At 36.1% G+C, this 27084-nt stretch overlaps 1 protein-coding gene across 1 annotated transcript in view; it reads left to right on the forward strand.

Moving 5' to 3' along the window:
• The window catches only part of PDE10A (phosphodiesterase 10A), a 330258-nt gene that overhangs the window by 115861 nt on the left and 187313 nt on the right, over positions 1-27084 (forward strand). Inside the window, 1 exon segment of the mRNA XM_008007784.3 lies at positions 10987-11115. Within this exon segment, the coding sequence (XP_008005975.3) occupies positions 10987-11115 (129 nt within the window).

Consider the following 27084-nt stretch of genomic DNA (forward strand, 5'->3'; position numbering starts at 1 on the left):
ATGCTGAAGGGATGGGAGCACTGAATCCTTTATATGACCTAACCTGTGCCTGAATGTCTTGTCTTCATTTGAGACTTCACTGTGGAGATTGGGTTTCTGAGTCACAGGAAGGGTGAACTTTGGTGGGTTTAAGCTTTCTCCTAATAGTTCTACCAAAACATATTTTTCATCCTTATGTTATCACTTTGAGCAGCTCAAGTTTGTAGTTGACTTTCTCAGTTCAAAGAAACTTTCATTTATGTCCTTAGGAGAGAAAGCAAGTAATTAATTTCACTTTGGTTTAGAAATACAGCAGTATGAAATTTATTTCTGACAAATGCAAATTATGAATGTGGGAAACAATACCTTCTCTGCAGCTAAGGCACCCCTTAGGCTGTTAATTCATGTGAAATAGGTAATCAATTATGTAGGTCAGAATACTGGCAGTATATTAAACCAAGGTTCCTTAGATAACTGCTTTCTAGGTCATAGGCCAATTCTCTTTCAGTGGAGTGTATTTGGATGGAAAGAAATTATTTTAGGTGACATATTTGGGGACAAGGATAATTATTATAAGGCATTTGTTTTTAGTTTGCTTCCTGTTTTTCCTTCTTGGTTAAAAATGGTATCGGTACTAGTCTATGGAGTTAACCAAAATCTAAAGAAATATCTCTTTGTTTCTATCAAAACTTTAAAGTTATTTTAATGATAGTGAAAATTGTTTACATCTGTCACCTGGCTAACCTCCATTCATTCATTCCATATAAATGACTTTGCCTTTAAAAAAAAAGCTCCCCCCAACCACACACACACACACACACAAAAAAAAAAAAAAAAAGAAATTTAGAGCCTATCTATCCCTTAATCAGTAATTGGTTAGAAAGAACTGCTCTATAAATGGTTATGTTCATGAAGTTTTATGTAAAGGGTGACATATTACATATTTAAACGATTTAGATGAAAAAAGGAAAGTGAAGATAGAAGTAAGAGAAAGAAAATCTCATCTAGGCTTGGGCAGGAATGGGAATTTAAGTAGGTACAGCAGGCTGTGAGAGGACGGGTCTTCTGCTCGGGTACTTGCTGTAGGATTTGGGATTCCTGGTGGGTCTGTCTGTGATCTTGTGAACTGGGCAGTTTTCAGCAAACAAACCTATACCACTCCCTTCTTAGTCTTCTGTGAAATCATACAAGACAAAGAATTACTAATTAATTAATTCAATTGATTAATTCTCTAGTGAATTAATTAATTAATTCACTAATTAATTAATTCTCTGTGTTTAGGGTCTTCAGAATTACGCCTCAGTTTGGTGATTTGCTGGAAGTACTCACAGGACTGGGCATGTCGTTGTACTCAAGGCTATACTTGATAAGAGCCGAAGGTACAAAGCAAAATCCACAAAGGGAAGAGGTGCCTTGGGTGAAATCCAGGAGAGACCTGGCACAGCCTTCCGAGGACACCTTCATTCCTCCAGCAGTGACTTCTGACAATGTTTGTCTAGTGTTACCTACCAGGGAAGCATGTTAGAGACTTAATTCACAGTTTTCTTATTGGGGGTTGGTCATGTACACACCCTCTGCTTGGTGTGTTCTAAACTTCCAGACTCCCAGAGGAAATGCAGGTGTTCAGCATGAACCCATATTGTTTGCACAAACAGTCTAGGCATAGTGGCCTGGTCTTCAGTTAACTGTTGACTGGGAACACCCCCAGAGCCAAAGTCCTTGATGCCAGCCAAGGGCTGACTTTGCAAGCAGCCTTTCAAAGTAGGAGAACTCTGTCCGGTCTGCTGTGTTAACCTTTCTGCCCAGAGCCAGACACTGTGCTATGTAGAGAATGAGACAGGTCATGGGGCTTATAGTCTAGCTGAAGAGGCTGAAGTTTAATAAATTTCTACTAATAAGTAGGAAATTTCAGCTTGTGATGAATGTCTGGAAGTGGAAGGAGGAGGAGGGTACAATGAGAGTATAGTACAGTGAGTAGAGAGTGTGTGGCTAGTGAAGGTGGCTCTGGTGAAACTGCCTTTAAATTGACTAAATGTCTCACTAAGCCCTAAGAGAGGAGGGGATTGAGGGCAGGTAGCAGCGAAGACTGTGGATGAGGAGAGGAAAGGAAGGGCTTGGCAAACTGAAGGAATGAAATGGGAGAAGCATGGGGCTAAGTGGCATCATTGCTACTGACCGCTCCCTCTCCATCCTCCAATTAGACTTATTTTCAGCACGAGTCTTGTGACTCCAGGGGGCTTCTGCTACAAAGATTTCTTTCCTCCTGTTTATCAAAGCCTGAGATTAGGCCGGGCGCGGTGGCTCGCACCTGTAATCTCAGCACTTTGGGAGGCCGAGGCAGGCGGATCACGAGGTCAGGAGAGCGAGACCATCCTGGCTAACACGGTGAAACCCCGTCTCTACTAAAAATATAAAAAAATAGCTGGGCGTGGTGATGGGCACCTGTAGTCCCAGCTACTTGGGAGGCTGAGGCAGGAGAATGGCGTGAACCCGGGAGGCGGAGCTTACAGTGGGCTGAGATTGCGCCACTGCACTCCAGCCTGGGCGACAGAGCATGACTCTCAAAAAAAAAAAAAAAAAAAAAAGCCTGAGATTAGCAGTCAGATTTTCAGTTTACAATTTGAGGTAAAATGTGTAAAATATAATTCCAAATTGGAGGTAGCCCTGACCAATACCACTCCTGTTAAAGTGTAATGAGCTCAGACAGGAGGAAGTGTGAAGAAACTCAACACAGTTTGGCCTTAAGAGCTGACATCCTGGGCTTATAACCTCATTCCAACCCTAATTATTGCTTCTGTGGCCAATAGAGAACTACTATGATTATTTAACTTCTCTGTGCTTCGTTTTCCTGTTTTATATTTTGGGGATTATCATTCATTTATTAAGTAAATATTTTGAACATTTTCTGTGTGTCGCATGCTTAGTTCTCTGAGGCTTAACTGGGCTAGTATGTGTAACGTGTATAACATAGTATCTTATATGCAGAGAGCATTGAAAGTAGGCCAACTGTTATTAACAAATGCTATTAGCTGTTTTATCTTTTTGGTGGGGAAGGAGGTGAAACAGTTGTAGTATAGATGCATGAGAGGTAAATACAGAGAAGGAGGTGTGTAAAGTTGAATTTTGGGATTCTGAAAGCAAACTTACCTGATTTTAAAGCTATACATCTGCTGACCTTCGTTTGCTTTTGGACAAATAAAGGAAGGTTTTACATAGATGCATATACATTCAACCTAGAACGATTGTATGCAGTTTGGGAGGACACACACACAAGTTAACGAGAACATTGCTGTTGAGCAGTGTGGTGGTACAACACTGCTTAGTATGACACAAGATACTTTTTGTTTTAACTTGACAGATTTTGTTATTAAGTTGCTAAAATTATTTATGCAGAAATATAAAGAAAATTTACTACTTCTGGTATATGTTTTGGAATTGTCTTTTGAAACTGATAAGATTTTTTAACATAAATGTGTATGTACCCTTATCTCTGGGTGCTTGGAAAATACAAAACCATCTCACGCTGAGAGTTACTGGATTTTCCTTTCATTGAACATTTCAATTGCGGGAGGATGCACTGTCGGCTCATGTAGCCCATTCCAGTTACAGAAGCCTTGTTTCCTAAACATTCTGCCTGAAGTTGAATTGTTATCTGACTTCCTCAATTATTAATCCTAGTTTTACCCCCTGGGTTTATGGATGGAAAAAACGAAACAAGAAATGAATAAACCAAAAATATCTTAACCTGTGTTACTTACATAACATTCAGATTAAACAGCAGTGCCCATCAAGAATCTTGTGTTCTTCAAACTAAACATTTGTACTCATTCACCCACTCCTCATATGACATGCATTTCAGTCCCCTCACAGTTCAAGCTGTTCTTTGATAACTGGACTATTATAGTTCAGTAATTAACAGCATGAGATGGTGGTGTTTTCCCCCAAATTTATCTTACAGTTGGACTGACACTGTAAGAAGCTGAAAATGATTTTACTTATTGTTTGTATCTGGACTAAACACAGAAGAAATTACAAAATTGAGAGAATTATTACAATAAATAAAAGATTATTGATTACATATACCTTAGATTTTTTTTTTTAAGGTTTTCCCTAACCTAGCTGAGTTTAGTTACTGTGAGATAATGGAAATTTAATATATTTTCCCTTCTGTGATTGAGGAAGGACAGAGGGCTTAAGATAAGATACTTAATGTGGCAGGAAATAATTCTTTTAAGGTCAAAAAGATCTGTTTTAGGGCATGTAAAAGCACTGTGATATGGAATTGCAGGAACCAGAACTCAGGTGTCATGGGGGAGAGGCATAATGGGAGAGGAGGAATGATATACTGGATCCTTGCCATATGTTTTTGACTGGTTTTTAAAATTAATACAGACACAAAATTGGCATCTTTCTCCACAGTTAAAATGGTAGAATTAATACTGAAAAATGCTTTTGCCTAATTCTTACAAGAGATCCTTTAGTACCTATGATTACTAATTTAGCATTATTTCTTAGAATGAGTAAAGCAATAATTCTTCAGCCTCTGATTTGAAAGTGACTTTCAAAATAAATAATTTTTGTGGATATTAAGGTGATAAGACTTAAGAAATAAAGACTTTAGCTTATTATTAGTATCTTATTATAAAGACACATTTAAAGATATATCAGAAATGAACCTAATTTGCATTCAGTTGGTGACATAGCCACAGAGAGATGAATATTTCAAGTGACTTTAAAACATAATATTGTGGGCAGGTAAGGTGGCTCACGTCTATAATCCCAGCACTTTGGGAGGCCGAGGCAGGCGGATCATGAGGTCAGGAGATCGAGACCATCCTGGCTAAGATGGTGAAACCCCATCTCTACTAAAAATACAAAAAAGTAGCTGGGCTTGGTGAGAGGCGCCTGTAGTCCCAGCTACTCGGGAGGCCGAGGCAAGAGAATGGCATGAACCTGAGAGGCGCAGCTTGCAGTGAGCTGAGTTCGCGCCACTGCCCTCCAGCCTGGGCGACACAGCGAGACTCTGTCTCAAACAAAAACAGAAAAAACCATAATAGCGTGTATATTTGTACTGGTATATATCTCAAAGGATAAAGAAACCCACCTTATATGTTTGTTGTGTGATAGAACAATGAATGACTATATAATCTAGTTCCATTTTCCTGAAATTGGAATACTTCTATTCACTGAAAGGAACTAGAGATCCTGAGAAAAAAATGTATGAATCTATAGCTGGGGCAGAAAATGAACAAAAGGAACCTAAGATATCTCATACTAGCGGAGGATGGAAGCTGGTGAGATCTACTAGGTTCTTGTCAGAATGACTGAACCTGCTTGAAGAGGCTCCTCCACCTGGCTGCAAGATGGGACAATTTGAGCACCAGTTAAGGATAATGGTTACAATGGAAGGAACAGATCAAATTTATTCAAATATGTGGTTTCATAGTAATACTATTATTTTTTAGTTGTTTACCCATGGGAGAACGTTGCTGTATCCACTCATTATTTTCAAAACTGGTGAACAGAGGGGAACAAATTAAGCATTTGTCTTGTTTGATCTAGATGAACTGTCCCACTGGACAACCACATAGTAGATGAAGCTAAGGTTCTCTGCATATTATTTCAGCTAATAAGTGAAGAAGGCATGATAGAATGAGGAACATCACCGTTGTCAAGCTCTACTGAATTAATCAGTCAGCCTCTGATGCTGCTGACACCACAAAAAACTTCTGACAGAAGTGTGCAGTAACACTGGCCAAATTGCCTGTACCCCCAAATGGAACCTACATCTCTTCAGGCCTTGAGTTCTAATGTCAATTTTCAAGAAATGCAGAGAGTGGAGGAACATGCTAAGCCCCACAGGGATAAAGTCAGAAAAATCAAGATTGAAGTAAACCATAGGACTAAAAACCTATTTTATTCAGAAATAAGTTATAAGGGGGGAAAGTAAGAGATGGAGGGGAATATTATTGGACCAAAGAGACCTAAATATCATTTTAAAAATGAAATACCAAACTACTGTAACATGTTGAATTTGCTTGATTTACTTGTGTCCTAGTTTAGACAAACAAGCTGTAAAAAAAAAAAAAAAAAGATTTAAAGCCTGGATATTTCTGATGGAATTAAAAATAATAATGTCTCTTTAGGTGTGATAGTAGCATTTATGGTTAGAATAGTTTTATCTTTTGGAGATACATATTGAAATGTATTAATATATTAAAATAATTTCTTGGATTTGCTTTGAAATTATATGAGAGGAGAGTAGGTGGTAGAGATGGAAAATATTGGCTATGAATTGGTAATTGTTGAAGCTGGCTGTTGAGTACATAGGGCCATTACATTTTTTTGTGTGGTTTGATAAAAGTTTTAAATGTATATTTATACATATGTGTACATATGCAAAATCTTCATCTGAAAAAGAGTTGAATTTGTGGCTTGTAGAAAGCAAAAACCAAAAGGATAGCATAATAATGTGTTACATTATTAGAAGCTTGTAAGGTTTCTGTGAAGACAGGAGAAAAGTAGCCTCAATGCTACTATATTTAACAACAAAGATACAAAAATGTATCATTGTTGACGTTATTATTTTTTTACTGATATTTTGCATTACTATGCATGGGAACTCAAAGATGCCAATCCTTTTCATCACTGCTCTGTGTCTCAATGTCAAAACGTTGAAGTGGAGATATTGATGTGATGTTTATCTATTTCTTTAAAAGAATTACTCAGCAAGAAAATAAAGTTAATTCTTATCTACCCCTCAGATTGCTGGCTGTTAGCCACAGAAGCAATTATCTGTACTAAAATATTCATCAGTCTTTATTATGCCTTTTGTTACGTATCTTCAGGTCAGTGTTAAATCTAACTGTTACATGTACCACTCTGCTTTTCAGTGTGGTTTTGTTTAGATTGTAATCCTTCATGACATTTTCCATGGGCACTTGCAAACTGCATTGTGAAAATTAATGAAATTCATCAGCTCTTCCTAACTTGCCCTGATCATTCAGTCTATCAATAACCATGTGCTTCTCTTCTATCATTTATTACTTTTAACCAGCCCATCCTCATTAGTACTCCTGCCAGCTGTTGAAAAATGAAATGAAGATGAAAGTCAGTTTAATTAGTTTTATCTGTTTGCACTCTGGCAAAATGTTATGTAGATGAAAGGAGGTAGTTTATTAGTATGAATGATATATTTTAAAATATACTCACTCAAATATACACAATTACTTTGGAATAGTTATCTGTATTAGTCTGTCTGTGCGATTTACTGGTAGCAAATTTTAAATCATTGGCTACTCCAAGCTTATGTATTTTCTGTTCTTACCCTAACTTTAGCTGTTTCTTCGTGGAGTCTTGGTTGCTTTTGTTGTAGACTGGTACGAGCAACCTAGCTCTAGGTGCTATATATATGCAATTATACCCGGATATTGTTGCTTCTAGGCCCTCTCCGCTAACATAGCAAAGTGAGACTTGTGTGTATTTACGAGATACATTATCTACCAATATTCCTATATGCAACTGTTTTTATTTGTATTGTCATACATGAGTTCACTGATACCTCCAACTCTAATTCATTACCACATGGATCATTCTGAACTCTTCCTTTTGTTAATCTGTAACATGCCATGCTACCATTGTGAAATCTTGTTCCCACCGTCTGCCACTCATTTGTTTAATTGACCAGTGTTAAACTATACCCTCTTGGGACAAGAGCTTTACCAACTAGAGTGTGGTGCTTATGTACAGTTTATTTTGCATTTTCTTCTCACCCCACTTATTTTCAAAGTTATATACGTTAGCACCTTATCCTCTGCCACCGGCTTCAGGGAGGTTGTTTTATATGTGTGTAATACGTTTAGATTCTTTTGTTGCATTATGCTTTCCATCCTGAGACCCCCTGACCTTGTGAGTTTTTAAAAATTTGCATACATGGTTGTTTATTCTTTGTGCTATAAAGTTCTACAGATTTTTGGCGAATGCATAGTGTCATGTATTCATCATTATAGTGTCTTACAGAATAGTTTCATCATCCTAAAAGATCCCCTGTACTTTACCCATTCATAATTTGCCCTTTCCCCTTGAACTCCTGGTGGTCACTGATCTTTTTACTACCTCTACAGCTTATGCCTTTTCTCCAATGTTGTATAGTTGGAATTGTATATTGTGTATCCTTTTTAGACTGACTTTTCTTCTTGTAGCAATATGCATTTAAGACTCATCCATGTTACTTCATCGCTTGTTAGCCTGTTTCTTTTTAGTGTGAAATATCTGGTCGTATGGATGTATCACAGTTTGTTTATCCAATTTGCGTATTGAAGAATGTCTTGATTGCTTCCAGATTTGGGTGATTATGAGTAAAGCTGCCAAAAACACTCACATGCAGGTTTTTGTGTGGACATCAGTCTTCATATCGATTGGGTAAATGCTTACTAGTGTGATTTTTGGGTCACACAGAAAGACTGTATTTAGCTTTGTAAGAAACTGCAAAACAGCCTTTCAAAGTCACGGTAGCATTTTGCATCCTTATCAGGATTAAATGATAATTTTTGTTGCTTTGCATCCATGCCAACAATTGGTACTGTCAGGTTTTTTTTTTTTTTTTAAATCGTAGCCATTCCAACAGATGTGTAATATAATCTCATTTTTGTTTTAACTTCAATTCACAATTAACAAATGAGCATCTTTTAAAATGCTTATTGCCATATCTATGTCTTCTTTACTGAAGTGGTCTTTGGCCCATTTTTCAGTTGAGTTGATTGTTTTCTTATTGTTGAGTTTTAAGAGTATTTTTCTTTTGTTGTTTATTTTGGATGCACATCTTTTATCTGACGTGTAATTTGGCAAATGTGACTTGTGTGGCAATGCACTAAGATGAAATGAGATGACAAGGAGGAATTAGTTATTACTATGTTTTTCAGCCTCAGTTTCTGGGAAAATGTAGAGTAATAGTAACACAAAAAGGAAAACCAAGAGTTAAAATATCTTTGGGAAGAAGTGAGAAGAAGATAACTCATGTAGTTTTGACTTAAGATGGAGCTTGAGGTGATGGGAAAAGAGCTAGACTGGAGATTAAAAATATGTTAAGATTCTTGATTTAGATTTTGTTGTCATCATTATGGATTGTTGAAGAGAAAGCAGAATTCAAGAGCAATTAGAAAGTTAGGATAGAAATTCTATAGCTTTGTGTCATGGGAGTGGCAGAAAGAAATTTTAAGAAGGAGTCAATATTTAATATGGAGGACCTAAGGAGAGCATGAAATTTGCATTATCTGTCTTCTCAAAGGTCAAGTACGCTATCAGCTTACTGTAGTAACCTGCACCTTTGGTTTCTAGAGACTATAATTTGCTGTGTCAGGAGAGCACTTACTTTATTGAGTCAATTATGTTTAGCATTTTATAGAATTTCTCACACTGAATTTTACACCACTGGGGCCCTTTTGCAGGTGAATATAGCCAGGGGTGTTATTTTCATTTGTCTTATACAACTCGTGTGTGTGTGTGTGTGTGTGTGTGTGTGTGTGTTTAAATTGACTATTTAACTACCAATTTCATTGAAATAAGTCATTTTCCTTTTCAGTTATACCATTCTGTTGTAGAATCCCAACAGTTGTGACTTGAGTTCCCAGCAGAATTAATTAACACATATGAATTCTCTGTTTTGTCTGTTTGGGGAAACATACGGCCTACTCCCTGGAGTCATAAAGAGATGCTTCCTTTCCTTCTTTTCTTTCTCAGAGTGCAGGTTTTCATTGCCTTTTTTTTAAACCTAACCATCCCTAAGAAGGATAGTTTATTCAAATAATTCGCAGAAAAGATACGGTAGTAAAAATAATTCCCGTCACTGAAGGATAATTATTCAAAGCCTGTTTGTGTTTGGGGTTGTTTAATGAAATGGCATACCGACCCAAAGCACCAGATTGAAAACATATACTTTATATGTGAGATGTGAAAACATGTGAAAATACTTTGTTTGAAAATCTTATGTATAATGTATGTACACATTACACATACATATAATGTATACAGTACATATGTATATATAATACACACATTACAGATGTATATGTAATGTACACATGTACACATACATATAATGTATACATTACATATGTATATGTAATGTATATGTAGTATACATTACATATGTATATCGCACATACATTACATATGTATATCGGACATACATTGCATATGTGTATCGCACATGCATTGCATATGTATATGTAAATCTTATGTTTATCATTAGACTATGAAAACTATTTCAGTGAAACTGACTACATACACATAATATTAATGAATAAATGTCAAGATTATTCTGAACTGAACATTAGTTATACCACTGGGTTTAATGCCTTTGAGAAAAAGGAAGGATTTGTGTTGTAAGGCAATAAACGATAAAAATTTATTCATTTATGTATTAAATCTTTTTTTAGCACCTATAATGTTTCAGTGCTAGATTTTCCTGTTTACTACTCTTGCTAGAGTTTCACTTGCTTTGACCACTAAATCTGTGGTAACTATATACCGAAAAAATAAGTACTCTGTAAGCCTTAATGTACAACATTGGATCTTGGCATTGGTTCATATGTAACTCTGAAATTTATTTTTAGAAACAACTGTGTAACATGATGTAATATCTGTAGTTTAAAATTGCTAAACTAACTACATTCTTTTTTATTGTGGTCATACATACACACACACACACATATATGAAAAATGGTGTTTTAACCATTTTAAATGCTGTTTTAAGCATGTAATTTAGTGGCATTACGTATATTCCCCATGTTGGGCAGTATTCACCTGTCTAGTTCTAAAAGTTTGCCGTCCCTCCCAGTAGAAACTCCGTGCCCGTTAAGCAATAACTTCCCCTTCCCGCTCTTTCCAGCCCTCTCTCCATTAGAAGAGAGGTTGCTGGGTCTTAGCATCATGTGTTGTGATACTATACCTTTCATTTATATGAAGAAGTTGTATAGGTGAATTTTATTCTTTTCAATTCTTTTACAGGTTTGACAGATGAAAAAGTGAAGGCATATCTTTCTCTTCACCCCCAGGTATTAGATGAATTTGTATCTGAAAGTGTTAGTACAGAGACAGTAGAGAAATGGCTGAAGAGGAAGAACAACAAATCAGAAGGTAAGATCTCATTTTAAACCAACTTTTTCTATCTTACCGCAAAAGACCAAGCATTTAATCTATTCTAGAGAGCGAAATATAACATAGACAAAAAATACCATTTTAATTCTATCAGAGTTATTCCATTTAAAAAGGTAAAATAAGTTAGAGAACAAATAAATGCAAAGGAAAGATCCTTGACTAATTAAAAATAAAAACTTGACAAATTTTGAGAATTTGGTTAAGATACAACCATATTGAAAAATGCAGAAGTCAATATTATACTTGATTTTATTTAAGGATTACTTTTAGTGATGAGATAAACATTATTCATAGTATATATTTTAAAGATATACTTATTATATTTTATAAAGAGAAGTGTTTTACAAAAAGAAGCCAATATGAAAACAATTTTTATATTAGGAAAGCACTGTAGACTTGGCATTTCATTCATACTCAGACTCTAGATTTGCCATCAGTAAACTTTCAGTGAAAGAACAGGGATATCTTTTTGATCTAAACTCTCATGAAATGAGAAAAGGAGTGGAGAACCACTGTTTAAACTTTTGAGATCCTGGCGATTTAAGCACATCGTGGTTTAAATTTTCTGCAAAGTAGTTTTCTACAGTAGGAGTCTCTTTGCATGCTGTTCTCTTAGTCTCTGAAACACATGTATTTTTAATGCAGAGACTGCTTAAGAAGCAGTTGTATTCACGAATAAACAACTAGAGACTCAAAGGGGATGTGAAGCAAAATAAATTTTTCCTCAAATTGAGTGTATATTAATATATTGGATTGTTTGATTTGAATATTGTGGTATAATTTTTATTTTGTTTCAAATGGATTTATATTTGGCTAAACTTATTTCTGTGAATATTGTTTTTATTGTGACAATTTTATATGTGTTTTTGACTGTATAACGTTTTTTAAAATTTACGTTCTGGGATACATGTACAGAGTGTGCAGGTTTGTTGTATAACTTTTATATTAAAAACACAAAAATACTATTTTGGGGGAAATTTTATTAAGGTAAAAAGGTGTTATCTTAAAGTTCTAAAATGTCTAATAACAATCAATAAAAATGTATCATTGTTATTAAAATGTTATGGTGTTAGAAGTAAAGGTAATTTTCCTCACTAGTTTTTAAAGTTTCTGAAATTGGGTTATTCATTTTTTATAGTGGTAATTTTTTTTTTAATGAGGGCTTTTGTGCTGAAATATGAAGTAGTTTTTAAAGTATGTGTATGCAAATGTGTTTGTATGTGTATGCCTATAAGTGTGGCTTGAGAGGGAGGGGAGAAGAGAAATAAGTCAGAAATAGGCATTGTCTTCTCAATCTTGACATTTAATAACCTTAAAAAAAGCTTGACAAAGCATAATTTAATTTTTATAAACCTCAAACATTTGAAAACAGTTGAAATGTTTGACACTTCGAAAAGTGTGGCTCAGCTTTGCTTAAGCACTTGAGATATATAAAGATGCAAATTTCAACTTGCTATATGAGGGATAATAGTATAGTGTAAGAATATATGGTCTTTGTGGGATACGAAATTGAATACAGGTCTCTTAGAAAATGAAAAATTCTGCCTATAGTAGTGCTGCCATGAAAACTAACTCTTGAATTTTTATAAACATGTCAGTGTGTCATTTCCTACCTCCCAAATCTTTGTTTCCTATATTTATCAAATAATACTTTATTGAACGCATGTACAGAAGAGCTAAATAATTATTAAGACCAGCAGTGTGTAACTGAAACCCTACTCAGTTATTGTCCTCCTCACTTAACTTTGTTTTTTTCTTATAAGGAGATGTTTTTTATTTGACCTTGCAGAGGACTAAGGATGGTGGAAAGAGGCTCAGTGAGATGCGACTTGGAGTTACCATCTAGTTGTGGGAGTAGACATAGACCCACATAGCAGAGTGCATCAGCAGTAAACAAGGATACAAGCAGTGGAAGCATATACAAAGGAACTTTACGTTCTACTGTGCAGCCTAGTAAAATCCCTGTCAGCCTGTCTTCTGAGGGTGTTCATCAAAAGAATGTATCTCATCATATACCGCTTCATGTTCAGTGAAATTCTATAGCATGGCCCTTGAGGCCTATATAAAAGCCAGGCTTCCTCCCTTCATCCTTTCCTCCCTTCTTTCCTTTCTTCCTGTTTCTTTAAAAAATGTCCTATTCTCTGGGCGCTGTGGCTTATGACTATAATCCCAGCACTTTGGGAGGCCGAGGTGGGCAGATCCCTTGAGGTCAGGAGTTTGAGACCAGCCTGGCCAACATGGTAAAACCCTGTCTCTACTAAAAAATATAAAAATTAGCTAGGGGTGGTGGCGCATGCCTGTAATCCCAGCTACTTGGGAGGCTGAGGCACAATAATCACTTGAACCTGGGAGCTGGAGGTTGCAGTGAGCCGAGATCACACCACTGCACTCCAGCCTGGGAAGCAGAGTGAGACTCTGTCTCAAACAAACAAAAAAACAAAACAAAAAGAAAGTCCTGTTCTCAAGTATGCCTTATTCTCCTTCCATGTTGCTTCACTGAAAACTTTTTGAGGAAGAAAATTTTTGTGGAGAGGATTTTCAGGAAGTGTTTTTATTTCCATGAGTGGAACCCAAAACAGAAACTGTGACAGATAGAAGATATTGGAGGCTAGCTTGTTGAAAATGAGATAAGCCTATCTCAGTTATTTCACTTTTTGTCATTTAGAAAAAAGAAAATGAAGTAAAACCAGGTAACACACTGTACCCCATAAATATGTACAATTATTATAAGTCAAAAATAATAATAAAAGGAAAAAACAACTGTAAGCAGTGTGAACACTGACCATATTTGATTTGAGTATCGTAGCAGAATTTTTATTTTGTTTCAAATGGATTTATATTTGACTACACTTGCAAAGGGAAGCTAAAGGATTACCAAGGGTCCAGCATCTGAATCTCGATAGAATCATGAGACGCTTACTATGAGATCAATTTGAAGGCATGAACTGCGTGTATCATAGTAATTTTTGTATTCCTCACATTTTTGAATGAATGAATAAATTAGGGAGGGTTAAATATGAAACCTCCACGTGAAACAGCCTGAGGGTTGCTACATTTGATTCTCATACTACAGGGACACAGAGCTATTTTTATGCTTCTCCCCCTCATATTCATTTAATAGCCTCTTGAGGGAAGATATTATGTAATAGATTGATTGATTGATTGATTTTTGAGCAAAGTGTTGCTCTGTCGTCCAGGCTGGAGTGCAGTGGTGCATGCTCGGCTCACTGCAGCCTCTGCCTCAAGGTTCAAGTGATTCCCCTGCCTCGGCCTCTGGAGTAGCTGGGATTACAGGTGCACCCCACCACACCCGGCTACTATTTGTTTTTTGGTTTTTTTTTTTTTTTTTTTTTTTGAGAAGGGAGTCTTGCTGTATCACCCAGGCTGGAGTGCAATGGGGCAATCTCGGCTCACTGCAAGCTCCGCCTCCCAGGTTCACGCCATTCTCCTGCCTCAGCCTCCCGAGTGACTGGGACTACAGGCACCCGCCACCACGCCCGGCTAATTTTTTGTATTTTTAGTAGAGACGGGGTTTCACCGTATTAACCAGGATGGTCTCGATCTCCTGACCTCGCGATTTGCCCGCCTCGGCCTCCCAGAGTGCTGGGATTACAGGCGTTAGCCACCGCCCCTGGCCTGTATTTTTTTATTAGAGACAGGGTTTCAACATGTTGGCCAGGTTGGTCTGCAACTCCTGACCTCAAGTGATCCCCCCACCTCAGCCTCCCAGAGTGCTGGGATTACCGGCCGTGCTGCACTGCTCCTGTCCAATATGTATTTTAATTCCCACAGGTCCCTTGTGTTTTCATTCATTCAGCAAACTGTGTGTCAAGTTCTGTTTAGGTGCTGGGATTATTAAATTGTTAAAGGGTTCTCAGTCTACAAATAGAAGGAAGGAGTTGTAATTTACTGCTTTCTTCTAGTTAGTCTGGCAGTGGGTTTAAGCAAAGTCCAAACTTGTAGTTTCCCTGTCAGGGAAGAGTCTTAACAGAGAAAGGGGAGATTACAGTGAGTTACTGTCTATTTTGTTTCAACAGATAGGGAGAAGGAGGTTTTGGGAAATGTGTAACTTGACAAGTCTTCAAAGATTTAAATTTCAGAGTCTTTTTTTTCTAACTCTTCAGTTTAATTGTATTGCTTTCATAGCATTTTCATTTGAGATACATAAAATTCTATCTACAGTTGAGAGGAAAATTGCCTTTTAAAAGTTGATCTCTGAACCTAAATTCCAAACCACCATTTTTTCAGTGATATATGGAAATTAGACACTGCATTTATTTATTTTATAACCTGTTGTACTCATTTAGGGAATATATAAAAACTTCCTCAGAAAGCATTAAGGCCGATACATCCTCAGAATAAAATATAGCTTTGAAGCAGAGTTTTAAACAGGTTTCATTAAACAGCTATACATTTATTTTGAAAAAACTTGGGAAAAAAAAGAAAACTATCTAGGCATATATTGCGCACTAAATGTTGTATTTTTAGGCAAAGTAAATTTGACAGTAAATTTTGTCCAGCTGGTACCCTTCAAGACTCAGATTACTAAATGATTTAACATTTACACATCTATATTTATACAAAGTATAAATACATTATTAAATAAACATTAAGATATAATGAAGGTCCATTGTTTTGCATTTCTTATAAGAATATTCTAAAATGGAAAACAATTTCCCACCACTAATGCCATTCCAATATTTCAGTTATATGTAGGAAGAATCATGAGTTACCTTGACAATCAGCAGTGTCTCCTTTTGACCCCTAATGTAAAAAATTATGAGTTGACAGTGTTGGTGGTATTAGAAAGGGTGCATGAAGAAGTGGATGGTAGCATGACTGTATTTGGCATCTTTTTGTACTAGAATAATATTTAAAATAAGTGGATTAATTTCTTAAAAACCTCACCTGTAATTATAACATTAATTTCTTAAAGGTAAGTTACTTAGTATTCCAGAGGGTGATTGATGAACCCACAATCATTTAAAAATTGTAAGTAGAATGCCACCTTTTGTGGTCAGTAATTTTTATTACTATGATTGTGTCTAAAATATTCAACAACAGACCATATCACTATCATTGTACCTATAAATTCAAATAATTAATAATGAAAATATTTGTGCTGCCTGATATCTTAAGTTTTTTTCAACAAATAAATGAAGTTTTCTTTCTTTCTCAAATAATGTAGTTATTATATATGTTTTCCTTTCAATGATTCTAGAATTTGGATTTAATTTTAATACGAATAAAGCAGTTAGATAGTTTATTCTTAGAATAAGTAGGATTTAAATTATGCCCCCTAAACCTACAATTTGATAGTCTAAAATTCAGATTAAATTGCATTTGTGTGGTTTAATATGTAACAGATGGTTTCTGTGCTAGTATATATAAGGAAAAAGGATATTAAATTAATGGGGCATAAATTACTTTGCCAAAACATGCAGTGTTGGAAGGTTTAGTAAGTGGGGTACTAATAAATAATATATTAACTATTAGTATATTTTCATGATAAGAAAAAAACACATTTTTGAAATGGTTTGCATAGAACCTAATTTTGGACACTTTTCTCTTTTTCCTTCAATTTTTTTGTCTCAGATGTTGAAATTACATTCTTACATGGAATTTTCATATATTTTATTTATATTTTTTGGTAATGGAAACCAGAAAATGCGTTGAATGCCTTGATCTGGATTATAAATAAACATGAGTCCACCATCTGGTAACTAGAAAGAAGATAAAGTTGATACGAATTCATCTATAAAGAGTTATTCGGCATATTCCATTATTTTTGTTAATTGTGTGTTCACATTATCATAAAGATGGATCTTTGGTATTTATGTATTTTAAATTTTAAAATTATGACTATATTATTATGAATACATAGTAATTACACATATTTATGAGGTACAGGTGATATTTGATACAAGCATACAATGTAATAATCCAGTCTGGGTAATTGAGATATCCACTACTGCAAACATTTATCATTTCTTTGTGTTGAGAATATCCCAAACCTACTACTCAGGTTTAGTGATTGGTCCCCCTATTGTGCTACCGAATACTAGATCTTATTCCTTCTGTATAACTATAATTTTGTACCTGTTAACCAACGACTCTGAACAATTTCTTCTCACTGGTGTTCCCAGCCTCTGGTAACTACCAGCTTATTCTCTTCTTTTATGAGATCCCTTTTCTAGCCTCTCACATATGAGCAAGAACGTGCAAATTTTGTCTTTCTGCGCTTTGGCTTATTTCACTTAACGAACTCTAGTTCCATCCATGTTGCTGCAAATGATAGGATTGTATTTTTCATGGCTGAATAATATTTGTTTTGTGTGTATATATAGATATCACATTTTCTTTATCCATTCACCCATTAATGGGTGCTTAGGTTGATTACATTATTTGGCTACTATGAATAGTGCTGCAATAAACATGGGAGGACAGATATATCTTTGATATGCTGATTTCCTTTCTTTGAGATACATACTCAGCAGTGCCACTGCATTTTATGGTAGTTCTGATTTTAGTTTTTTGAGGAACCTCCATACTGTTTTCCATAATGGCTGTAGTAATTTACATTCCTATCAATAGTGTACGAGCATTCCCCTTTCTTCACTAGCATTTGTTGTTTCCTGTCTTTTTGACAATAGTCATTTTAACTGAGGTAAGATGATATCTCACTGTGGTTTTGATTTGCATTTTCCTGATGAGTAGTGATATTGAGCATTTTTTCATATACCTGTTGGGTATTTGTGTGTCTTTCTTCTCTTGAGAAATACCTATTCAGATCTTTTGCTAATTTTTTGCTCAGATTTTATTTTTTTTTTTTACTATTGATCTGTTTGAATTCCTTATATATTTGGGTTATTAATTTTTTGTCAGTTGAATAGTTAGCAGATATTTTCTCCTGTTCTGTAGGTTGTATCTTTACTTTGTTCGCTTTGCAGAAGTTTTTAAGCTTGAGGTGATCACATGTCAATTTTTGCTTTGGTTGCCTGTGCTTTTGAGGTCTTACTCAAAAAAATCTTTGTCCAGACCAATGCCCTGTTGCATTTCCCCAATGTTTTTTCTAGTAGTGTCTTAGTTTTAGGTCTTACATTTAAGTATTTAATCCATTTTGATTTATGTATATGGTGAGAGATAGGGCTGTAGGTTATCATTCTTCTACATATGGATGTCCAGTTTTCCCAGCACCGGAAGAGACTGTCCTTTCCTCATTGAATGTTCTTGGTGCCCTTGTCAAAAATGAGTTGACTAAAAAATATGGATTTATTTCTGCAATCTGTGTTCTGTTCTCTTGGTCTGTATGTCTGTTTATATGCCAGTACCATGCTGTTTTGGTTACTATAGATTTATAGTGTAATTTGAGGTCAGGTAATGTGATGTCACCAGCTTTGTTCCTTTTGCTCAGAATTGCTTTGACTTTTATGCGTCTTTCGTTCTTTCTATATGCATTTTAAGATTGTTTTGTCTATTTCTGCAAACAATGTTATTTTGCGAGAGATTGCATTTAATCTGTAGATTGCTTTGGGTAGTATGGACATTTTAATAGTACATGATCCTTCCAATCCATGAGCATAATTCCATGTTTTTTGTTTTCAGTTTGTTTCATCAGTGTTTTATAGTTTTAATTGTAGGTATCTTTCACTTCTTTGCTTAAGTTTATTTCTAGGAAAATAAATCATTATATAAAAAAGATACCTGTACTTGTATGTTTATTGCAGCATTATTCACAATAGCAAAAATATGGAACCAACCTAAGTGCTTATCAACAGATTGGACAGAGAAAATGTGGCGTGTGTACACACACACATACGCACACACCCCATAGAATACTACTCAGCCATAGAAAATAATGAAATCGTGTCTTTTGCAGCAATGTAGTTGGAACTAGAAACCATTATCTTAAATGAAATAACTCAGAAATGGAAATCACATATTTAGTACTATATTGATTAAGTTGCGAAAGCAGGCATCCTTGTCTTGTTAGATCTTACAAGAAAGACTTCAGTCGTTCCCTGTTCAGTGTCATGCTAGCTATAGGTTTGTTGCATTTGGCCTTTATTGTTTTGAGGTATGTTTCTTCTATAGCCAGTTTGCTGAGCGTTTTTATCATAAAGGAATATTGAATTTTATTGACTGCTTTTTCAGCATCTATTCAAATAATCATGTTTTCTGTCTGATTCTATTCATGTGATATATCATGTTTATTGATTTGCATATGTTGAAACCATCTTTACATGTTTAATATGCATCTTGCTTAATTATGATGAATGGATTTTTAATGTATTATAGAATTTCGTTTTGTAGCATTTTGTTGAGGATTTTTGTATCTATGTTCATTAGGGATACTGGCCTGTAATTTTCTTTTTTCTGTTGTGTTTTTGTCTGGTTTTGGAATCAGGATAATGCTGGCCTCATAGAATGAGTTTGAAAGTATTTTCTCCTCCTCAATTTTTTGGAATACTTCGAATAGAATTGGGGTTGGTTATTTAAGTATTTGTGAAATTCATCAATGAAACTGTCAGGTCCTAGATTTTTTTTTTTTTTTTTTTTTTTTTTTTTTTTTTTTTTTTAGATGGAAGACTTTTTATTATTGCATCAATCTTGTTACTTGTTATTGGTCCCTTCAGGTTTTCTGTTTCTTCCTGGTACAATCATGTTGGGTTATGTGTGTCTAGGAATGTATCTGTTTCTTTTCGGCTTTCCAACTTATTGGCATATCTTTGCTCATAGCAGTTTCTAATGATCCTTTAAATTTCTGTGGTATCTGTTAAAATGTCTCCTTTGTTGTATCTGGTTTTGTTTGAGTCTTCTTTCGTTTTTCTTGGTTAGTCTATGAGCATACCACCATAAAATTGCCCATTCTCATCTGATGTATTCTTTCTGAGAGTATTTGGCCAGGTCAGGGAAATCACTTGTGCCTTTTGATCAAGGATTCATAGCAGTTCAACCACATTTATTTGGATTTTGATAATTTTATAGATTGTCATATTATCACAAATAATATTAGAGAATATGAAATGAATTCAAATAAATATAATAGCTTTGTTGCAGACTAGATTGATTTCTGAAGTGATTTTTAAAAATAAATTAAAAACCTGTGAAATATAAGTGGCAAAACCATTTCCAAGTTAAAAAGAATCTGCTTATTAAAAGCTTCCTGAAGATTTAACAGTCATCTAAATTATTTGACCTAAGGTTGAATAATTATTTCTAGAAACATCCACTTGAGAGGGTCGTACCTCTCAAGTAAATGCTAGTACTATTCATTTTCTGGCTAGTCATTTAGTATGCCAATGAACAAGTATTACTGAGTACCCACTATGAGTGTATAATTGGAGAACAAGGAATTTACTATAGTCCACCTCTACGACGGTGGTCCCATAAGACTGTAATGCCATCTCTTTCCTGTGCCTTTTCTATGTTTAGATATGTTTAGACACACAGATACTTACCATTGTATTATAGCTACCTACAGTATTCAGTATAGTCACATGCTATACAGGTTTGGAGCCTGGAAGAGATAGGCTAGACCACCTTATAGCCTAGGTGAAGTGGGCTCTACCATCTACGTTTGTGCGGGTCACTCTATGATGTTCTCACAACAGTGAAATCACAGCAATGCATTTCTCAGACTGTATCTCACCATTAAGTGACATATTACTGTATAAACTTGCTTCTCTCAAGAAGATCACTTTCATATAGGGGAAGTCAGATAAACACATCATCAAAGAATAAGGCTATTTTAATATTTTGTGACTATATATTTGAAAAAATCCAGTATAATGTTTAGCAAGAACAAATTTTAAAATAAATTAAATTTGCTTGAGATTGAAGAATCCACGTTGCTTATTTTTAGCCATTCTGACTGGCCTGAGATACTGAGTCCCCGCTCTCTGTCTGCTGTGTCCTGAGTAATTTGTGTCACCAGAGTAATATTTCTTGTGCTACTGACCTTGAGGAACTTCTCATTTTGTGGTGAAAGAATATGTGAAACCTTTAGAGAGCAGTGACTCAGGTGTGTAATCAAGTGTTAAATGGGATGGTGTAGATTTATGAAGACAAGACTGTGAGACTTGAGGTCATGAAGAGGCATGAAAACTGGGAAGTATTTTCTTGGAGTTGTTGAACTAGGCCGCTGATTCTGAAAGTGTGATCTCCAGACCAGTAACATGAACATCACCTGCGAACTAGTTAGAAATGTCATGGGTCGGGTCTCACCCCAGACTCGCTAAATCAGAAACTCTGGTGGAGGAGCCTGGAAATCTGTGTTTGGATGAGCTCCCCGGGTAATTCTGATGCTGGCTAGTTTGGGAACTACTGCTGTAGGCACGGGGGCATATGAGAGAATAAAGGTGGTGCTGTCGTGGCTGGGGAGCAACATGAGCAAAGGCAGGAAAGCAGAGCTCCTGTGACTGACTTCTACCAGAGCCCCGAGATGGGAGGAGTTGGCACAAACAGTTACAATTAGAAGCCGGTTTCACCGAAAGCAGAGGTTAGTTTAAAGCCAGTTGGCTAGCATGACAGTTCAATTCAAACAACAGTTTGGATACAATGAATATGCTCGTTATTCCTTTTCTTAAAAAAGTTTTTGGGTTTTTAAACTGTTGTTCATTTTTGTACCAGTTATTTTGATGTGCTATGCTATGAGGTAGTTTTGCCACAGATTATAAATCTTGAAATTATTTTTCTTATTTTAAGAATGCAAGAGGATGGTTTAAAGTTTTTGTCTTTTAATTCCCATTTCATATATTAGCCTGTTGGTGTTCTACATTGATTGTAATAGGAAAAGTAGAAACAGCATAAATATTCAAAACAGTTATTTAATTGATAGCTTAAATAAAGGATGGTGAGTTGCAGAACTATATATAATTCTTTCCTGTGAGATAATAATCAACACATAAGTGCTAATAAAATATGTGATTGTGGTGGTTTTGGATGTGGGATTTGTAGGTACTTTTATATTGTTCTTGTAAATACTGTTTTTTAATAGGAAAGAAATAGAAAAAATATTTTAAAGGCACCTGGAAATTTTTTGTTGTTGAAGATTTTGCCCCAACTTCTGTTTCTGTTCAAAGGATAATGAACATTTAGTCTACATTTATGAATGCTCTATTATTGGTGATTTTCTTTTTTCCCCTCAATAATAAATTATCATTAGTCATTTAGATTGTCACATAGGAAGCTGATGGTTGAACTGGAATATAGAAAAGCACACAGCTCAGTTTTGGTCTCATTGGGTTTACACATTAATTTATTTTCCTCGATTTTACAAAATACCTAGTACGTGCTTAATGCTTGCTAAGCATTAGACACAGATTCAGCTCTAATGGAGCTTTGAATCTAAATGGGGCAAAAATAGTAAGCAACTAATTAGGCCATAATTATTGAAATCAGTTATACAAGTGCTAAAAGGAAAGGGCAATGTACAATGAATGCATGTAGTTAGAATATGTGATCTCCTCCGGGGGTTTGGGAAGGGTTCCCTGAGACACTGGAATTTAAGCTGAGGCACAAAGAATGACTAGAGTTGGCTAAATAGAAGGGAGAGGAAGGAAGTGATGGAAAGGCTCCCATGTAGAGGAGGAGGATGGAGAAGTGATCAAGGACCTTTTGGGACATGTATAAAGAGTTAGGATTTCATGCTGCAAGCAATGTCAAGTTATTGAAAGATTTGAAGGAGATTTGATAATATATATTTTGAATGAAATTTCATAGTATTGTTTGGTTGGAAAATATTAATGAAGTGAAGTATCAGTCTCCTTGGTTGATTGATGCCTCTCCAAAACATCAGTACACTTGTTTGGTGGTTTATCATGTCAGTATCAACCGATGACTTACACATATCTTAATGTAGTGACTCAGATTTTTGAAATTGAAGCAAAAACTTTTTATATCTATGTTTGTGGAGCATCAAAGAATAAAGTTTTGCTGGAAACTTTTTTTTTAATTTTAACTTTTATTTTAGATTCAGGGGGTACATGTGCTGGTTTTTTACATGGGTATATTGCATGATGCTGAAGTTTGTCAATTGATCCCATCACCCAGGTAGTGAGCATAGTACTCAGTAGGAAGTTAGCGTAGTACTCAATATGTAGTTTTTCTGTTCATGTCACTCGCCCACTTTGTAATGTGGCTGTTTTTTGCTTGTTGATTTGTTTAAGTTCCTTATAGATTCTGGTTATTAGACCTTTTTTGGATGCATAGTTTGCGAATATTGTCTCCTGTTTTCTTGGTTGTTGCAAGGGTCTCTAGAAGGGCAGAACTAATAGGGTTATCTGCCTTGTTCCTTGAACATCTCTATTATACTGTTCTTTTTTCAAGGTGCCCAGATTTCATATTGTTTAAACAATTTGTGCAGTTAATGCAATCATCACAGGGTCCTGAGGCAGCATTCATCCTCAGCTTATGAAGATGATGGGATTAAGAGATTAAAGTAAAGACAGGCATAGGAAATCACAAGAGTATTGATTGGGGAAGTGATAAGTGTCCATGAAATCTTCACAATTTATGTTCAGAGACTGCAGTAAAGATAGGCATAAGAAATTATGAAAGTATTAATTTGGGGAACTAATAAATGTCCATGAAATCTTCACAATTGATGTTCTTCTGCCATGGCTTCAGTCGGTCCCTCCGTTCAGGGTCCCTGACTTCTTGTACCATCTCTCCCTTTTTTTTTATATGAAGTTCCATGGTGATGAAGGTTTGTTCGTTGTTTCGATTTTGATGCAGGATTCTTTGACTGGTCCGGCACACTAAAGACAAGCCAATTAAATAGAGAAACATAATTCCAAAATTTACTACAGTCGAACCCCCAATAGACTTAATCCAAGTCATAGGGTTTAGTCCATAAAGATTTTCTGCCACCTGATCTAACGTCTCAACTCCAGGCACAATGGATAAATGAGCTTGAGAGCCTTCAAAAATTAGTTTCTTTAACTTAGTTATGTCCAATGATAAATTACTTTCCCTACCCAAAAGGTGTCCTTTGACCATTTCCCATGAACGATCAGTCTTGTTATAGGAATACAGGGTGATACAGAAATCAGAAGTATTCCAGTCGCACTGCATTTGCATGCGATGTTCAAGACTCACTACCTGATCTCCAAGCCAAATAACAGACTGTCTTAAATCATTAATTTCATTAGCCAAGTTTTGATCAGTGCCTTGTTGAGAATTCCACATTTGGGTGGAATTGGCTTGCCAATCATTAACAAAATGAGCCGTTTAAATAGATTGATGTAACGCCATTCTGGCATTACAGTCAGTGCAGTGACTGTAATTAGGCCCATGATCACAGCGATTAAAGTGAAAACAAATCTCTTAGATCTTTTTAGAATTTGCTGTAACACTTTGTTAATTAAATGTATCGAGAGGCAGGATTCCCAAGGTCTGGGCAAAGTTACTGGAATCCAGATTCCTTCTCAATCTTGAACCAACATTACACTTTTCCTGGAGTCAAAATGGGAGTTAATACAAGTGTACAAATGACAATTAATATGCGTTGGACAGTTTGATTGTCTGTCCAAATTTTGATATTTCCCACTAACAGCTTGTAAGGAGGCTTAACACAACTCTGTATGGGAATAGGCTGGAGGTAAGTAAAGCAGAATGTCTGGATCTACACTGATACTGAGAGATGGGGGTGGTAGCGGGGACAACAGACAGAAGAGTTTCCCCTTCCCATATTTGCAGTCCAGACATGGCAATAGCCAATTTCCAAAGTTCTGGGTGTTCTGGGCTCAGAATGGGGAGTATCATACGAGGCCTCGGTGGGGTAATGCCTTTATCTTTCCATTTTAAGGGAAAGAACGAGCTGAACCTCCTATTCAAAGCAGAATGATGATTCTCGTTCTCCCGATAAGAAATAAAATAAGTAGCCTCCAGGCATTCTTTTCTACCAGAAGAGCAATTGTTTTTTAAATAGCCGTTTGGTGCCTAGTCTATTACTAAACCATATGAGTCATTTTTTAATATTACTGCGTGTGAGTTAACACAGTCTTCCCAAATTAAAGTTTTAGATGGGCCCTCAAAATGTTTAGGGCATGGTTTTCCTGCAGGTTTCTATTGAAAGTATGGGGTATCTCCCATTACTCCCCCTTTCATTTGTTTTAAAGGAGAAAGGGAGAGGCCAGAGACCAAATGTCCCAGTTCCTCTGTAACTGATCTCTCCGGAAGATAAGCAGCCCAGACTTGAGTTTCTAGATGGATACAACCAGGTGTATGTCCGAGGCGCAGAGTGGGGTGTTTATAACCCATGGTAACATTAAATGCAGTGCCTTCTTCTCCTGGTTGAGCAAGGCAACAGTCATCTGTAGCTCCAGGCATCCACACACTATTGTTAGTGTAGATTTCCGCAGGAGCATCTATCCAGGTGAGAAGTTGAATAGGTGGAGGAAAAGTTATATAAGACCAATAAGAATAATTTTGTGTAGCAGGTAAATCAGTGCGAGAGGAAACTGGTGAGACAGGAAGTATAAGGAGGAGAATCATTAAATAAGACCTATTGTAAGCAGGATTGAGTACTGAAGGAGGAAGAGAACAGAGGGATGTTATTTTCAGACTAATAGAAATGGTGAGATTTTTAGGTTTGTAAGGAGAAAGAGAAAGGTAATCAGGAGAAGTGGGATTAGTTAGGTGGGTCTCCATTGCTATCAGGGAGGATTGAATCAGACCCATTGTGATTCGGTGTGCTTGCTTCTGAGGAGTTGGCACAGATCTCACCGTGTCTGAGGGCGGTCTCTGACACGGACATCTTTTCCCTGTGGTTTTTGTTGTCAGTATTCACCTGGTGAAACACAAGCATATCCTCTTCCCCACGTCATAATTGTGCCAGGTTCCCAGGTATTGGTTTGGGAATTTTTCCATTAACACTGGCTTGCCTTCATTTAGGGAGAATTTTTTGCCTGTATAATGGTGTTCAGCTGCAGTTACATCATTATCTTTAGAAATATTTTAAAAATTTAAAGTAAGCAATGCCAAATGTAATTGGGGGGGGGGGGGTAGTTAAATTATGTTTTTGTTGTCCAGACTGTTTGGACAATTGGATTTTTAAAGTGCAGTTGGCCCATTCCACCACAGCCTGTCCCTGAGGATTGTAAGGGATTCCAGTAATATGGGAAATTCCCCACTGTTGCATAAATAAATCAAAAACCTTTCTAACATATCCAGGGGCTTTGTCTATTTTTATTTGACATGGAAGCCCCATAACTGCAAAGCAAGAATACAGATATTTTTTAATATGGACTGTGCCTTCCACTGTTTGGCAAGCAGCCCAGATAAACTCTGAGAAGGTGTCTACAGAAACATGCACATATGACAGTCTGCCAAAGGAGATTACATGGGTCACATCCATTTGCCATAAAGCATTAGGAGTTAGGCCTCTGGGATTAACACCAGGTTCCTGATTTGGAAGTACGAAGACCTGACACTGAGGGCAGCTGTGAACAATAAACTTAGCCTGTTTCCAGGTAAGAGCAAATTTGTCTTTTAGTCAAATTTATGACATGAGTGAGATTATGGAACTCCTGAGCTTCTTGGGTTGCAAAAGAGACCAAACAGTCGACTTTATGGTTACCGGCAGACATGGGTCCTGGTAAAGTGGTATGAGATCTTACATGTGTTATGTAGAAAGGGTGTCTAAGTTGGCGAACCACCTGTTGTAACCTTGAAAATAAAGAAGCCAGTTCAGAATCATCAATATGTTTGATAGTAGCAGTTTCTATATTTTTAGAAGCATGTACACCATAAGCAGAATCAGAGATAATATTTAAAGGTTTGGGGAAGTCCTGTAATGCAGTAATCACAGCAATTAACTCTGCCTTTTGAGCAGAGGTATAAGGGGTAGAAATAAGCTTGTCTGGAGGACCTACATAACCGCATTACCATTACTGGAGCCATCAGTGAACACGGTATTGGCCTCAGGAATGGGCTGATCTTTGG

The sequence above is a fragment of the Chlorocebus sabaeus genome, chromosome 13 (genome assembly GCF_047675955.1).
Source record: "Chlorocebus sabaeus isolate Y175 chromosome 13, mChlSab1.0.hap1, whole genome shotgun sequence".
Taxonomy (NCBI): Eukaryota; Metazoa; Chordata; class Mammalia; order Primates; family Cercopithecidae; genus Chlorocebus; species Chlorocebus sabaeus.